Genomic DNA, 14,906 nt, shown 5'->3' on the forward strand with positions numbered 1-14,906 from the left:
TCTCAAGCTTTCTAGGAGGGGAGCCAGCTGAGAAAGCTGTGGCTGTGTTGTGAGGGGCTGCCACAGGGGGAACAGCCCGACCCTTTCCCCACAGAGCTGCGGGGCACCTACCGCCGGTCATCGGAGCACAAAGTGCCTGAGACCGCAGGCTCCTGTCACCTGCGCTGCACGCTGGGGCCGCTCACCCTCCGCGGGCTCCGGCCAGGCCCCGCAGCGGGACTCGGCCCCTCAGAGCCCCGCTGAGGGCGGCAGCGGGAAGCGGCCTCTGGGGCGCGACGCTCGGGCTGCCTCGTTCTGAGGGCCGCCGGGAAGCGGCCGCGGAGGGGAAGGCCCGCGCCGCGCTGCCCAATCAGGAGGCGGCGGGCGGGCCCCGGCGCGCAGGCCCGGAGTGGCGCGGCGGCAGGCGCGGCCCCAGCCCCGGCAGCAGCGGCGGCCGGGCCCATGCGGTGTTAGCGCAGCGGGTGTCCTCGCTCCGCCGGCGGAAGGAGCCGTCGCTGCCGCTGTCTGTGCCTCCCGCTCCGTTGTGCTCCGCCGCCCCGAGCCCATGAGCCTGAACGAGCACTCGATGCAGGCGCTGTCCTGGCGGAAGCTCTACCTGAGCCGCGCCAAGCTGAAAGCTTCCAGTCGCACCTCCGCGCTGCTCTCCGGCTTCGCCATGGTGAGCGGCCGGCCTCGCTCAGCGGGCGGGCGGGAGTTAAGGGGGGGCTGGCAGGCGGCTCGCGGCGTCCCTGGCGGCAGGGAGCCGGGTGTGGGGAGCGGGGAGCAGAGCCGCTACTTCCCCGTTTGCTTACCGGAGACTTCGCTGCTTTCCCCTCAGTCGGTGGCTGCAGCGGGACGGGGCGGGCACTGTCCCTGTGGCGGTGTGTGGCACCCCGGGGCGGGCCCTGCCGCCTTTTGCCCCGTCTCCAGCCCTCCGGGCAGCGGGGTCAGCGCACCCGGGCGCGGTCAGGCCGGCGGAGGCCTAGGGCCGCTCCGGGAGCAGCGGGGCCGGGCGGGTGCTCTGGTGCTGCGCGGTAGCTCGTTGTCCATGGAGAGCTGTCATGACACGAGTTAGAAGCTGCTTCAGAGCTGTTATCTCCGGTTACCTGCAGGGGTTTAATGCTTAATTCCTCCCGCGGAGGATGCTCGCTGCGGGAGCCGTGCTTAGCGAGGTGCTCCTCCCGCTCGCAGGGTTCGGGAATGCCAAGGCAGCCCCTTGTTTCCGTGCTTCACTTCGCACTCTGGTGTCTGGAGCACAGCGGGTTCCACAGCGCTGCCCGGGCTCTGCCGCTCCCGTTCCTCTTCCGCACCGCAGCCGCTGTGCGAACGGAGCCAAAGGCAGGTGTTGCACTGGAGCTATCCCTGAATCTTCGGTGTTGCTTAGTTTAGAGTTTTGTGCATGTTTTAGAAACGTCTTTTTTTTTTTTACTATGGTTTTGCTTTCGTGTTTGGTATAGAAACGACTAGCAGTCCTTATTGTCTAAAATAAGCACTCAGTATAGATTGAAATATGGTTACTTAAAGGCTTGATCCTATAGGACAAGGGGAAATGGCTTTGAACTGATTGAGATGAGCTCTTAGGCAGAAGCTCTTCCCTGTGAGGGTGCTGAGGCGCTGGCACAGGGTGCCCAGAGAAGCTGTGGCTGCCCCATCCCTGGCAGTGTTCAAGGCCAGGTTGGACACAGGGGCTTGGAGCAAGCTGCTCTAGTGGAAGGTGACCCTGCCCGCGGCAGGTGTTTGGAACTGGGTGAGCTTTAAGGTCCCTTCCAACCTAGACCATTTTCTGGTTCTATTTTATGTCCATCCTCCCTAACGTACTAAGCTGCTAACTCTGCCATCAGCCCCTTTATCATCTGTCTGAAATGCTTCACAGTTGTCATTACCGATCTGTACAGCTCTGACTTTTGCTCTGCTTTTACCAATATATTTTCAGCCGTAATATATATTCCCCTTTAAGAGCCATTGTTCTAATTAGAGGATGCTGTTCGCAAACATAGCAGCCGGTCTGCAGCAGCCTTCTGACGGTCAAGTAAATGTCACTGTTCTCCTTCAATAGCTAAAAACAGACTCCAGCTCCTCAGGGGTGGTGGTGGACTGCTGTTGGTTTGACTGACAGGCGACTGTGTTAGTGCAGCGGCATGTTTGAGTTGGTTCTCCTTGGGTGACATGCACCAGGCTGGGAGCTCGGACTCCGCTGCTGCTCCCGAGGTTTCCTTTTGGTGCACCCGTTTCCCTGTGTCAGAGCAGTTTGTCAGGGTGGTTTCTTGAGTCAGGCTTTTACATTGAGACAACACGGGAAATAACCGTGTGGTTTGTTGTTATCTGCAAATTGCATCTCCTTTAATAAAAATACTGTTATTTAAAAGTCATATTTAATGTCTTAAATCCCTCTGGCTTTTCTCTAAATATGTGCTGTGTGGATTCTCAAAATCCCATGGATGTATGAGGTGAGGCTTCTCTTTCTTTCTGATTCTCTAGAAGAGTTGTAGGCATTCAGTGTCCCACAGATGAAAACTGCCGCTTTTGAATTTATGGTGCTTAGGGTCTTCCAGGAAAAAGCCTCTTTGTTCCAATTAACACAATCTCCAGTTGCCAGGAATGTTACATGTGAACATTCAGTGATTTTAATTTTCTGGAAGTTGCCCCTCTCAAAAGTTCCACTTTTCTTCCTTTAACAAGATCACCCTGGAAATCAGCTTGTAACCTCGCTGGGTTTGCTGTGACTTTCTAATCTATTTTCAGAAGAGCTGGCTTTAACTGTCAGGTATTTTTAGGTTTCTTTGTACTAACTTTGCTTATCTTTTGAAGTTCTTGTGCCTTGAGAGGCAGGGCCGCCTTCTGCTGTCACGCCTCTGCATTGTTTACTAAATGCAGCAGATTCCTTGGCACCTGATATTTGAACAAAAGTACAGTCTAGTTTTGGATCTCAAGCTTACAACAGCACTTCACTGTGATTGTTCCTCTGTTTTCCCTATAGACCTGAGGAAGAAAGAGCTTAAATGACACATCCAGGACAACCCAGCAAATTGATGGGAATTGTTAGGAGTGTATCTACGCCAGCCCCATTGATCCTTGCTTTTAGTTAAACAGTACTTGCATCCTTCTAGCTAGAGGGAAGCTTATCCCCACTAAACTCTTCCTTTATTTTGGACTAATTTTGTGTGTAACTGCAGCCATTTTGCAATGCTTATTCCCTCAAGATTGGTTACACATACCCCGGTTAAATGATGCATGTCAGAGTTGAGAGGCTGCCTGGGTCAGTGATGTGTAGAGTATGAAACGCTCAGCCAGGTTTCAAACTCAAATGTTATGTTTCCACAGAGAAGATTGATTAAAAGCCTGGTTTACAGTTAGTTTTGGTTTTGAGCTGTACATCACTATTTGCCACCGTGTGTTAGCTTCAGAAACAGTTCTAGAGTCTGATGATTGTAAACTGATGTTGGAGCTAAACTCTTGCGAGTAAACCAAGCACTAACTTTGTGCAGGTTTCCATGGATGCTATCACCTAGTGCCATATGCCCAAGAGGAAATCTGTGAAGCTTATAACCTTGCATTTAGTGCAGTTTTCCAGTCTACAGTGCCACCAGTTAATACCAGTGCCCCAAATTGCTAGAGGTAAAGAAAGAAAATGTAATTTGTGAGGTGTGTGTAATCCATGAAAGAATAAGGATTCCTTCTATGCTAGTGGAGGCATCAAGTACTTCCCACTTTTGTGTTACAGCCCAGGTATTGAGGTGTGATTATGTTCCCCCTTCTATATCTGGTTTTATTTCTTAATCCAGTTTATCTGAATGCTGGAAATACTTTGCAGATTGGATCCAATACAACAAGCACTAGCTCATTCACACTACCAGCAGCAGTATTAAGAGCTCCAGTATAGACAGGCTGTTGGCAGGTTATTTTTGTTTGAACTATTAAGCTGACCTGTTAGCATCATTTTGTCACCAGGTCACCATCATGCAGTAGTATGACAATGTCATGATACTGGAGTCACAAACATAGGGAAGTTGTTAAATTGCAACAGTCATCAAACTGTAAAACACCTTCTCCCTCCACCACTTAACAGCTTTGTGGAAATACTTGAGCCTAAACTAGGGGTCTAAATTACATGTTGTGGTTGGTTTCTGTATGTTTAGGATTTAGAAGATATTATGTACCAGACAGCGCAGTTTTCTTTTAAATACCTCTAACAAGGCAAGCTGGCTAGGCTGTTGTCTAGATTGTGATATATGCTTCAAGTATTGAACATCATCAAAGAACTATCAACTCCTGCCTTTGAAATATAGCCAATATGGTCTTCTGAAGACAGCTGGAGTCAGCTTTTGTAAAGACTGACTGCACTGATAAATATTTATGCAACTCATTTCCATAACAGTTGATGGTAGGACTTGAGCTCTGCTGCTGTCGCTGCCGTACAGGTACTTAAGGCAGCTTAGTCCTAGGTTAGTCCTTAGGTCTAGTAAAGGTTACTCTGGTTACAAGTACAAAACCAGTCTCTTTTCTATAGGGGCTTTTTGCTGTATTTAACTGGATTGCTGTTAGAATAACACAGAACAGTGGCATACTGTAACCTGCAAGAAAGTGTTACAGGCCCAGTTCCATGGCTTTTGCTGCTACTCTGTGTTTTGTATCACTATTTTACTTACAGGTTAGAACTGTGTGCTGAAGAATCTTTCCCCATATAAAAGGGTTCTCCTCTTCCAGTCATGAAAGCAGTGTTTTGTTGCTTCTTTGAACATCCGTGTCTCAGGCAGTGTGGAGTACTTGGGTCTCTCATTGTTCTGTCTTACACCAGCTGTGAGTAGAAGATGTAAAGGTGATACTGAGCTGCTCTTTCTTCTCCCTGCTGTGCTGTCTTATCTGACCTCATACTTACTGAATAGAGTTAACACTGTGTAGAGATACTACCTTCTCAAAATGCATTTACTCTTATTATGTGGGTATTGTCTTTTCATGCTTAGTAGCAAAATAAAATTAAATCCTGTGTTTGTATTCAATTTTCAGTGACTGATTCTGGCTCATACAGAGTCTTTCTGAGTTGTTTATAACCCATAATGAATGGTGCAGGCACTGTGAGAGCCTGGCTCTGCTCCTCTGCCTCTGGGAATGAATAGTGCTGTCAGGAAAACGGAGACCGACCGACCAGCTCAGAGGCTGAGGAGACAGTGCTGTGACACCAGTCTGGTTCTCAGCTTTGGTCTGTGGTCCCACACACAGACACAAGCAATGGGGCAGAAGAGGGAATTTGTTACTGAAAATAACTTGTGATGTGAACCTGAGGACTTGGAGAAACAACTTCTGTGTGCTTGGGGCTTTTTTTCTCCCTAAGAGTAGCATGTGCTAAGAGCCACTTGCACATGTAACTATATGGGTAGGTAGATGTAGTCAAAACTTAGCTTAGCTGCAGCAAGTGAAGGTAGTAAAATATTTCTGCAGGTAGGTGTTGATTGAAATATTTCAGTGGTTACCATGCACAATTCTACCTCGGTGTGTGTTGGTCCACAAGGTGAAGGTGGTGTGGCACTGATACATTTCCCCAGGTGAGATTCACATCCTCCTACTGTGTGGATAAACCCTTACAAAATGCAGCTGTGATGTTGCATCAACACAGCTTGCTTTTAAGCCATTCCTGACACTAGGCTGTATAAAAATCATCTTGTCCTCTTCATTTCCTATTTAGGAATGGTACTTGTGGCCAGGGAAGAGGAGAATAATTTTGCAAGGGTATACAGATAACTCTAAACTTGTGATCGTGAAGAGGTGGTTAGTGGCTTTAAGACACATGTTTGAAGTTGACATTGACTCCCTTTCCAAAGCCGTTTGCTTGTTACAACCTATGAGGCTTCTAACTACATGAGTAGTAGATGTAGTAAGAATGGGATCATACCAAGAGCTACTGTTCCTCAAAGTATTCCATTAAATAGATCATTATGACATTGTCTATATTTAAACCTGGTCACTTTTAATGAGATGGGTTTCTTGCTCTGTGATTCTTGTCTGAATCAGTCAGATACCAAGGATAGGAGAGCACTTGTAATTGGAGCTTTAGGCTGGTCAGATAGCATCTTGTGGGGTATGGGACACAAATCTACAGCCATCCCATCACAGGGCCATTGGTTAATTGTTGAGTGCAGCCTCTGGTTACAGAATGTGGAAAATTGGCCACACATGCTTTTCAGAGCTGTAACTAGCAGTGAGGAGTCTGAATTAGCTGTGACTGCCTGATTTGAAGCTCTCTGTTCACGGCATGCTGAACTCAGCCATGACTCGCAGCTGTACGCTAATGCTTGTATTTGATACCCTGAGAGATAGTGAGGCAGTTACAGCACAGCTTCCAGCACGTGTTACATTCCTGCTGACCAGGGCTGAGAGTCATCTCTGTGGGGAAGGGGAGGAGAGGAAGTAATCTATAAATAGCTCATAGATAATACAGATTTGAGTTAAGGTATTTTATTTCCCTTTCTCTACAGCAGTGGCTACTGATTCTGAAAAAGATGCAAGCCTGTGATTAAGTCAGAAAGCCCTCGGATACTCTATTTACTGCTGTTGCCATTGCACATGATAACAGAGAGCAGTTACCTTTGTTCCTGTGTTGAACGTCTTGAGTGTCAGTGTGACCTGCTACATGGGTGGCTCTTGCTGCAGGTCTTCCTCTTGTTTTTCTTCTTCTCTGTCTGTCATGTTTTTATTTCCCTGGATACTTCTTACTTCACAAACACCTATCTTGAAACATGAATGTGAAGCTTGCATTATGCTGGAATTAAAACCAATCTAAGTGAAACCAACATCCTGCCTAGTAGCTTTATAAAACTGGGGAATAATGAAGCAAGTCATCAAATTCAACAGTCCTGCTGCTGTGGTAAAAACAAGTGCCAAACCAGGACAGTTGCTTATCCTGCATTTCAGTAGCAATATGAGCTTCATTTACAGCTCTGTATTGACAGGTTCTTTACATTAATTGTTATTGCTGGTGAAAATTGCTTTATTAGTGTATCACAGCTCCTGCAAAATGGTGGAGTCGGTATTTGTCAGCAGCACTGTGTAAGTGCTCTTGCATGGACAGAAACCTTCAGAGCATGCAGGACTTTGATTTGCATTTAAAAGCAGGAGCTTTATTTAAGCCTCCCCCCCATTAGTAAGGCATGGAAGCATTATAAACAAGTGAAAGGAATTTATTTCAGGATATGAACACCTTAAATAAAATTGAGATGCTGATTCTTCTAGAGGGCAAGCTGTTGAATTTCATGCAATGTGCTAGTATTCGGGCTGCTATGACTCTGAAATCCAGGGCTGTCAGCCTTAATATGGTGGTGTGCCCAAGTTCAGTTATTTTCTGACAACATCTGAATGCCCACCTTCCTTATGGTTATAAGAACTCCAGTATTGCATCCTAATGTCTTAAGAGCCCTTTAGTTTTGTCAAGAAGCTGTATTTCAGTTTCCCAACTTTGTCAAGAGCTGTAGTAAATCTGTCAGTCATACCTGTAGGATGATCTGAAGTTAAAGTTAGCTCTTTGAGCCAGGCATTAGAACCAGGTGACCTCTTGAGGTGTCTTCCAGCCTACATTATTCTGTGGTTATGCAGCGAGGCAGGATGCTTGCAGAGTAGAAATCGTGTGGCATGTGTTCAAAGAAGCTTTGAAAGTGGTGAGGGAGAAGGTGCTGAGCCATGTCACACTGGATACTGTGCAGACATCAGTGACAGTTCCTGCCCTGAGGGGCCTGTCTTCTGAACCAGCAGAGAAACCTAATAGAGGGCACAGGCAAACATCCTTCTGCATAGAACATGAGGATGTACCTGTGAGTTCAGACTCTGTATGGGTTTGAATCGTATCAGATTACCTCACTGGGACCCTGTTTTCCCAAGTGTTACCTTAAAAGAGCAGTTGTGATCTGTGCACTTTGGAATTACAGTATGAGCAAAGGAGAGAACTTCCGATGCTTTGCATCGCTGTTTGAAAACAGGCACGGGGCCTCCTACTGAAAAATGGAGCTTTTTGTTTAGGTGCCTGGCTCAAGCTTGGCCCAGGAAGTAAAGAACAGAGGCTTGCAATTGAAAAGAGCTGGCAGGTTTTCTGCTAGTTTATAGTGAAACGGGTTCCCAAATTAGCTTCCTTGACAGAAAACATGAACTGTTTTTTCACTTACGGGTCAAGCTGGAGTTACTCTGCTAGGCATGAGCACAAAGAGGCTGAATGAATGGGAAAGAGAAGTGTTTTCTTGCTTCCCTGCTCCTGCTTTTAAGGTGTTTCTACCACCAGTGTCAGTTACAACTTAAGTGCATTTTCTTTTGAGAGATTATTTGGGACCTACCTGCATAATGAACTTCCTGTGCAAAGCAGGTCTGTGTTAATGTATTGGTCAGCCATAGAAACTGAGGCCTGTAAACTTGGGTTTAAGATATCTCATTAATATTTAATGGTTGTAGCTACTTCTGGGGTCACTGTTTTAGGGAAGCACCCAACAATATTAATATGAAGTTGTCTTATCCTAGGAAAACTTGGATTCCTGCTATGGGCATCTCCTTTTATTAGTTGTCCCTATGATTCTGTCGGTGGTTATCTAGGCATAGAGCTGAGTATCTGAAAGCTGCTTAAATTAAGCTAGTCTCTTACAGGATTTGTTTTGATCATGCATGTCATTATAGCCAAATCAGAAATAGGTACATTTAGATGTAATGTCATTATTTAGCATTTCTTTTCAGCTCAGGCTAGGCTGAGAAAAGGAAGAAAAAAGATTTCTTCTTGATGTTCTGAAATGAGAACAGTAGCTCCAGGACAGCTGGTACATTGCAATTAAGAGAGTCTAAGTTCCAATTCAGATGCTTGATATCATTATTACATGGAGACATTGATTAATGGAAATAGAAAATGTCTTCAGTATTTGGCGAATTAAATACATCAGTTCTTAAAAGGAAGTCTTCATCTTAAGAAGCTCCTTAGTGTCATGGCTATGTTAATATAATGAGTATTAGGATAAAGGATTAGAATGTCTTGCCATGCTTGATGGTTTTGAGTCTAGACATCAGAAAAGATGCATTCATACAAGAGCATTCTTTCAGGAAGAAAATGACTTCTCGGTGCTGAAGGGTTGCAGTTCTGTGAAAAACATGGGAAGCCCAACATCCCATGAGTATGCTGGGACTTAGAAAGAGATGAGAGACCTGAGGACTGAGTGTTCGTCCTCTCAGATGTGAAGTTTCCAACGGCTGAGAAATGGTGTTTTTAAACCTTTGAGCAATAATTGCATCTGCGTTAATGTAATTTCTTGGTGAGCTTCTTGGAACACTTGGAAGCTGGTAGCTGCCTGGGTGCTCAGGCTTGTGACGATAAAAGCTTTCAAGAAAGGAATTAAAATATTGGCAAATGGCCCTGAATGCCCGTCGGAACATGTCTGAGCAAAACCCTCAGTTGGCTTAATGTTTGGTGCATTAGCAGAGTTCTGGTGTCCTGGAACATGCTGGTTCTGAAAACAGAAGGTGGGACCCCAGGCTAGGTGTAGCTTGATTCAGCTCTTGCAACATAGTGAGGTTTGGATGTGTTTGCAGTTGTCTTTGAATCCTAGTTGCCATGTCTCCCTGCATCCCTATTACCTGTGCTTCATCAAAGTTTCTTCATAGCAGTTTGATGAGAATTAGGTGTTTGAAATGTGTGCTGCAGGCTGAGAACTGCCTAAACCATTGCTAATGGCATGTGGTAATGGTTAAACCTGTATTGGTGGGACTCAAAAGAGCCGATTTATTTCAGGCACTGTGTTGTATGAACTTGTTTCACGGTCTTTTTGAGGGTGAACTGGTATGTTACAGAAGAACTGGGTTCATTGCTTAGTGCTACTAAGAGTGAGGTCCTGGTACAACTGCTGCTGCTTCAGTTACATGGGCCTGTGCCAGCTTTGTGTTCACCAGAGGCACTGCAGAAGCAGCTCAGCTAGCAGATCACCACTTTTAAACCCAGGTTAGCTTTTGCTGGGCTAGCAAGTCGTATTATTTCAACGAAAGATTGAGTGGTCTTGATCCTTTGTTGAAGAAAGGGCTGGTGTGAATCAGCCTGAACTTGGCTCAACAGCAGCCTCCACATCTCCCTTGCATTGTGTATGTGTGTTTATATTTAAGATTGCTGTTAGATATTTTCTTTTGCCTCTGCATTTTAAGCATATTTTTGTCTATTTATTTAATAAGATCGCTTGAGAAAGAGCACTCAACATAGAGACATTGTTGCATTATCCCCCATTTGGGACTGTGCTTTGTCTGGGAGGCAGGTTTATCAGGCAAGGTTATTTTTTAGGAGAGCTGCTGGGACTCATCAATTGCATGTGTGTAAAACCACCTGACAGTTTTAAAAGGCATTCTAACTTATTTTCTTTATTAAAAAACCTTTGAGCTGAGTTTGAGCTTCCTAATGCTGTTACTTAATGCTAATTTCTGCTCCTTAAGCATAGGCATGTTTGGATATCTAAGTTTATAAAAGGGCATGGATCCATACAATAGTGGAGGGCTGGACCTTGGAGCATCTTCATGAGATAGCTCTTCTTGCCTAAAGAGGAGGCTAAATGCAGCTTCCAAAGTGAGTAGCTAGTGATGTCTGTATTACCTGCTCTGGGAGACTTTTTGTCTTTCCTTCAGCCTCTGACAGGCCTGTTTGATGCTGTGGAGACCATTTCAAATCTGTGTTCTAGAGTCTGCTTAAATACTTATTTTGAGTTGAAAGACTATAGCTGAGAGCCCCATGGAAAGGTATTCTTTCTACTGAAAGGCTCCTGCTCTTCCGAACTTTAAAACAAATATCCAAGGAGAAAGGACCACCAAGACTGTGACAGGCAGTCTGCTGCTGTTGCAGGCTTTCATGTTCTAGATAGGAAGTTTCACCTTTAGTGTCTGAGTATGTCTATCACAAAGTTCAGCTGTTTTGCCGGGGTAAGCTGGAGGTGGCAAAGTGGTTGTGCTGTTAATAGCTTTTATGCATATTGATGGCTTGCTCTACAACAGAACAGTAAGTATGAAAAGACTGGCCTGTGCTTCATAGCTCAGACCTAAATGTGGAGGTAATTAAAAGGGTGCAGATTGACATGAAGAGAAATTTAAATGCAGACTGTTATTTTGTTTGGATCAGATGATCCTCTGGAACTTTTAAATTTAAATACTCTGTAGTGAAACTATATGTAAATGCATCTCTCATCTTTCCTTTTCAGGTGGCTATGGTAGAAGTTCAGCTAGATGCAGAACATGACTACCCTCAAGGTCTCTTGATAGCCTTCAGTGCCTGTACTACTGTTCTTGTTGCAGTTCACCTTTTTGCACTCATGATAAGTACCTGCATTCTTCCGAACATAGAGGCTGTTAGCAACGTGCATAATCTCAACTCCGTAAAGGAATCTCCTCACGAGCGTATGCATCGGCACATCGAGCTGGCATGGGCATTTTCAACTGTCATTGGGACTTTGCTCTTTCTTGCAGAGGTGGTGTTACTGTGCTGGGTGAAGTTTCTTCCTTTAAAGAAGAAAACTGACAATCCACTCCAGAGCAACAGTACTACTACCATCACATCGGGACAGGCAGCAGCCATTGCATCAACGTCTATTATGGTTCCCTTTGGACTGATTTTCATCGTGTTTGCAGTGCACTTCTACAGGTCACTGGTGAGCCATAAAACAGACAGGCAATTTCAAGAACTGAATGAACTTGCTGAATTTGCACGGCTCCAGGATCAGCTGGATCACAGAGGTGACACCATCTCCTCAGCAGTTACCCATTTTGCGTAAACCTGTACTTAAAATAAACCCACTCTTCTGCTTCTGCCTTGTTCTGTTGGCTCCCCTGCGGATGACCTGGTCAAACTGTTGATTACCATTTAAAGAGAGATTATAAATGTTGTTCTGACCCTTGAGAGAGGAGGAAAAAATGTTTCTTTCATAAAACTTTAGCTGTTTGAAGGTATGGTTGGTAGTGTGTGCTCACACTGTGTGTGCACCCCTCCTCTTGTGAAAACTTGTTTCTTGTTAATGCTGGATGGAGGCTGTATAAACACATGGAAAATAACATCGTAAATGAGGATGTTTGTTAGGGATGGATAGAGAAGCTTCCTTTTTTCCCTCCTCTCTGTATTTGATGTTGGCATTTAGAAGATACTGCTTGTCCCATCCATATTGCATGGCATGATAACAAATTACTTGGGATATGCAGCAATTAGCACTTGGTTTCAGTGCTAGTGCTGTTCTCTCTAGAAGGCCTAACAGATGGGAGAAGTGAAAGCTTTTCACCACCTTCCCCACTAGGTTTTGCTGCCAAGTAATTGTTACTCTGATTTCTCCAGCGCCTTTTCACATTGTATAACCTGCTAAACACCCATGACTAGTCTTACTGTGATGTGGTATGGCCACATGAGTAGGAATGAGACTCGACTCTACTCTTCCTTGGAAGAAAATAAAAGCAATAACTGTTTTTAAAGTTCTCACAAGTTGGCACATATTATCTGAAGAGATAATTTGCCTGTTTCCCATTTAGGAATCTCTTTTTAACAAGAAGGAACTAAATGGAAATTATCACTGGATAATTTTTATTGCTTGAAAATCAAAACCACTGCTGTGTTTTTTCCAAGCCAAAGTAGTGATTATTTTATACTTTTATGTTAAAAATGTATTTTTAATAAATCCTCAGATACAAGCAGCAAACGGTGCTTTCTCTGCATTGAATTCCCAAGTAATTCGCTATGCCTTGGTCTTCCTTGTTTAGAAAAAGCCTTCTCCTTGCTGAAGTGTTGTATTTAATAACTTGTTACACAGTTTTGGCTTCCAAAGGATCTGGAAGACTCCTCTATGTGTATTTATTTATGGGAGTAGGTTATTTGTAATTAATACTGCTGTTTGCTTTCAGACACAGTCTGGCAGTGAGTCTAGTGTCGCTTCTTATTTCTTCTTTAAGCAGAAACTTCCTTTTGGTCTCTCAGATAAGAGGTTTGTCCATGAAGGGTTGCAGCACTTGTCCTGGGCTGCTTCAGGAATTCCAGCTATGTCTAGAGGTGGAATTTTTGGAATGCAGTTCTTTTGAACACAAATTGAGGCAGATTTCAAGTCAAATGGAACAAAACTTGACCTCCCCTTCGTAGCTAACACTGTGGAATAAAAACCTGGGATTTTGAAATTGGACAGGAGTGAATGTGACAATACAGTGGGGCTGTACCTGACTGTGACTGGGCTGAACGTGGCCTCACATACCCACAGCCTTGCCTCAGGTTATCTCAATGCATTTACAAACTGTAGGATGTGTTTACTACAGAGTTAGTGTGGCAGAATGCGTTGAGTACTGAAGCAGCCTCATGAAGCACATGGGACTGATTCTTCATGTCAGCACCACCACAGTGAAATGTGTTGACAAGGCTACCTGTGGTGTTTGCATTCTGAAAAATAGCTATAAAACACAAGCTGCTGGGCTTTTTTCCCCAGCAACATTCTTGGTTCATAGGCAGAAAAGAGCTTTCCACTTCCTATCTTTTAAAGACTATCAAAGTCCTTTTGGCATACACAGGCTAAACTGGATTTTCCCTAGTTCTGTCATTGTGCTTCAGATACATTCTGTTCCTGATGTAAATCTGATGTTGAGAATTGTGACTGCAGTCCCACAGCTGCTTATTTATGGAGCACTGGAAGGATTATGTTAGTGAAGGCATTCATGAAGCAGCATTCCAAAATGTGAAATCTTGGTAGCAGGCACAAAATACATATTCCCATTACAGGAATACTCATCTTTAGGGGAAAAAGACTCTCAAAAGTACTCAGTAAAGGAAGAAAACCTTGCACATTAGAGCCAGGGGTGCTGTCAGACTTAACGATTACTCTTCTGTCCATAAACTGAGTATGTAAAAGTTGCCATGTGATTTTGAATGAAAGTCCAGAAAATGTATTTTCTAAGTTTATTTTGTAAAATTACTTGCTCTCGTGGATAAGTAACTGAATTTCTCTTTATTTTGTGGATCTTTTACCAAACGACAGAGAAGTGTGTGGAGTTTTTGTTTGTATAAGGATTGCAGACTTAGAAGCTAGTGAGACAACCTTCTTTTTAACTTTCTCAAGCTGGTAGGTTCTGAGCTAATGGTGCTGTTACTACAGCTGCTTTTCTGACTGTTTTCTGCACTTTAAGCCATGATATTGAGTATGCGTCTCGTTTTCCACCTGTGGAAATGGTCGTGAAAGTTACACCTTGGGCACAGTCTTGTAACTGGGTGCCAGAGGCAGTGAACAGACCTGGACAGATGGATCTAAACACTGAGTGCACTTAGAATTTTTTAATCCCTTATTTATACTAATGGTGTTATGCATTTACCTCAAGCCTTTTAAACATTGGTTATTGTATATCTCTTATTTAGATATAAAATACTTCAGTGAAATAAAATGTACTCTATTGTTGCTGATTATTTGTTATCAAGAGGCCTAAAATATACTTGTTTTCTCTATATCCCTTATCTCTTCAGCTGTATTGTGCTAATCCCGTGTATTTCTGAGGATTCCTCACTCATTTTAATCGTAACATGAAGATAAAATTTCCTGTTCACAGAGCCATTTTGAAATGCTCTTCCTCCTGTCAGCACTGCTTAAATCTTGGGACTAAGCATATTGTATTGTTACTCTCTGAGTGCTTAAAGAGACAAGTAGGTTATATTTCAGCCTGGAAAAGGTGAAGAGTCAAGGGACCAAATGAACTGTAAGCAAGAGGTGATGCTCAGAAGCAGGCATTAATTAGGTTGAACTAATGACCCACTTGCCTGGCCAGCTCTCGCCATCCAGCTGCAGTGCCACCTTCCTTTGGTCTTGTGGGTGATGCTTAGAAGTGGTGAAGCATTACGTGACTTGGTCCTTGCATTGGGTAGAACTGGAGCAGCCAGCGCGATGCTGGTGAGTGCTCTGAGTCCAGCACGTGGCTGGCCAAGATGCAGAGCT

General features: G+C 44.3%; 1 protein-coding gene across 1 annotated transcript; it reads left to right on the plus strand.

Annotated features, from left to right (window-relative positions):
• Positions 1-423: 423 nt before the first annotated feature.
• Positions 424-14,381, plus strand: LOC134167349 (calcium release-activated calcium channel protein 1). The gene is made up of 2 exons (XM_062625929.1): positions 424-658; positions 11,166-14,381. The coding sequence occupies exons 1-2, from the start codon at positions 545-547 to the stop codon at positions 11,733-11,735; spliced, it is 684 nt and encodes a 227-aa protein (XP_062481913.1). The 5' UTR covers positions 424-544; the 3' UTR covers positions 11,736-14,381.
• Positions 14,382-14,906: the final 525 nt, after the last annotated feature.

The sequence above is a fragment of the Pezoporus occidentalis genome, unplaced genomic scaffold (assembly GCF_034315485.1).
Source record: "Pezoporus occidentalis ecotype Australia unplaced genomic scaffold, CSIRO_AGI_Poc_V1 ctg284, whole genome shotgun sequence".
Classification (NCBI taxonomy): domain Eukaryota; kingdom Metazoa; phylum Chordata; class Aves; order Psittaciformes; family Psittacidae; genus Pezoporus; species Pezoporus occidentalis.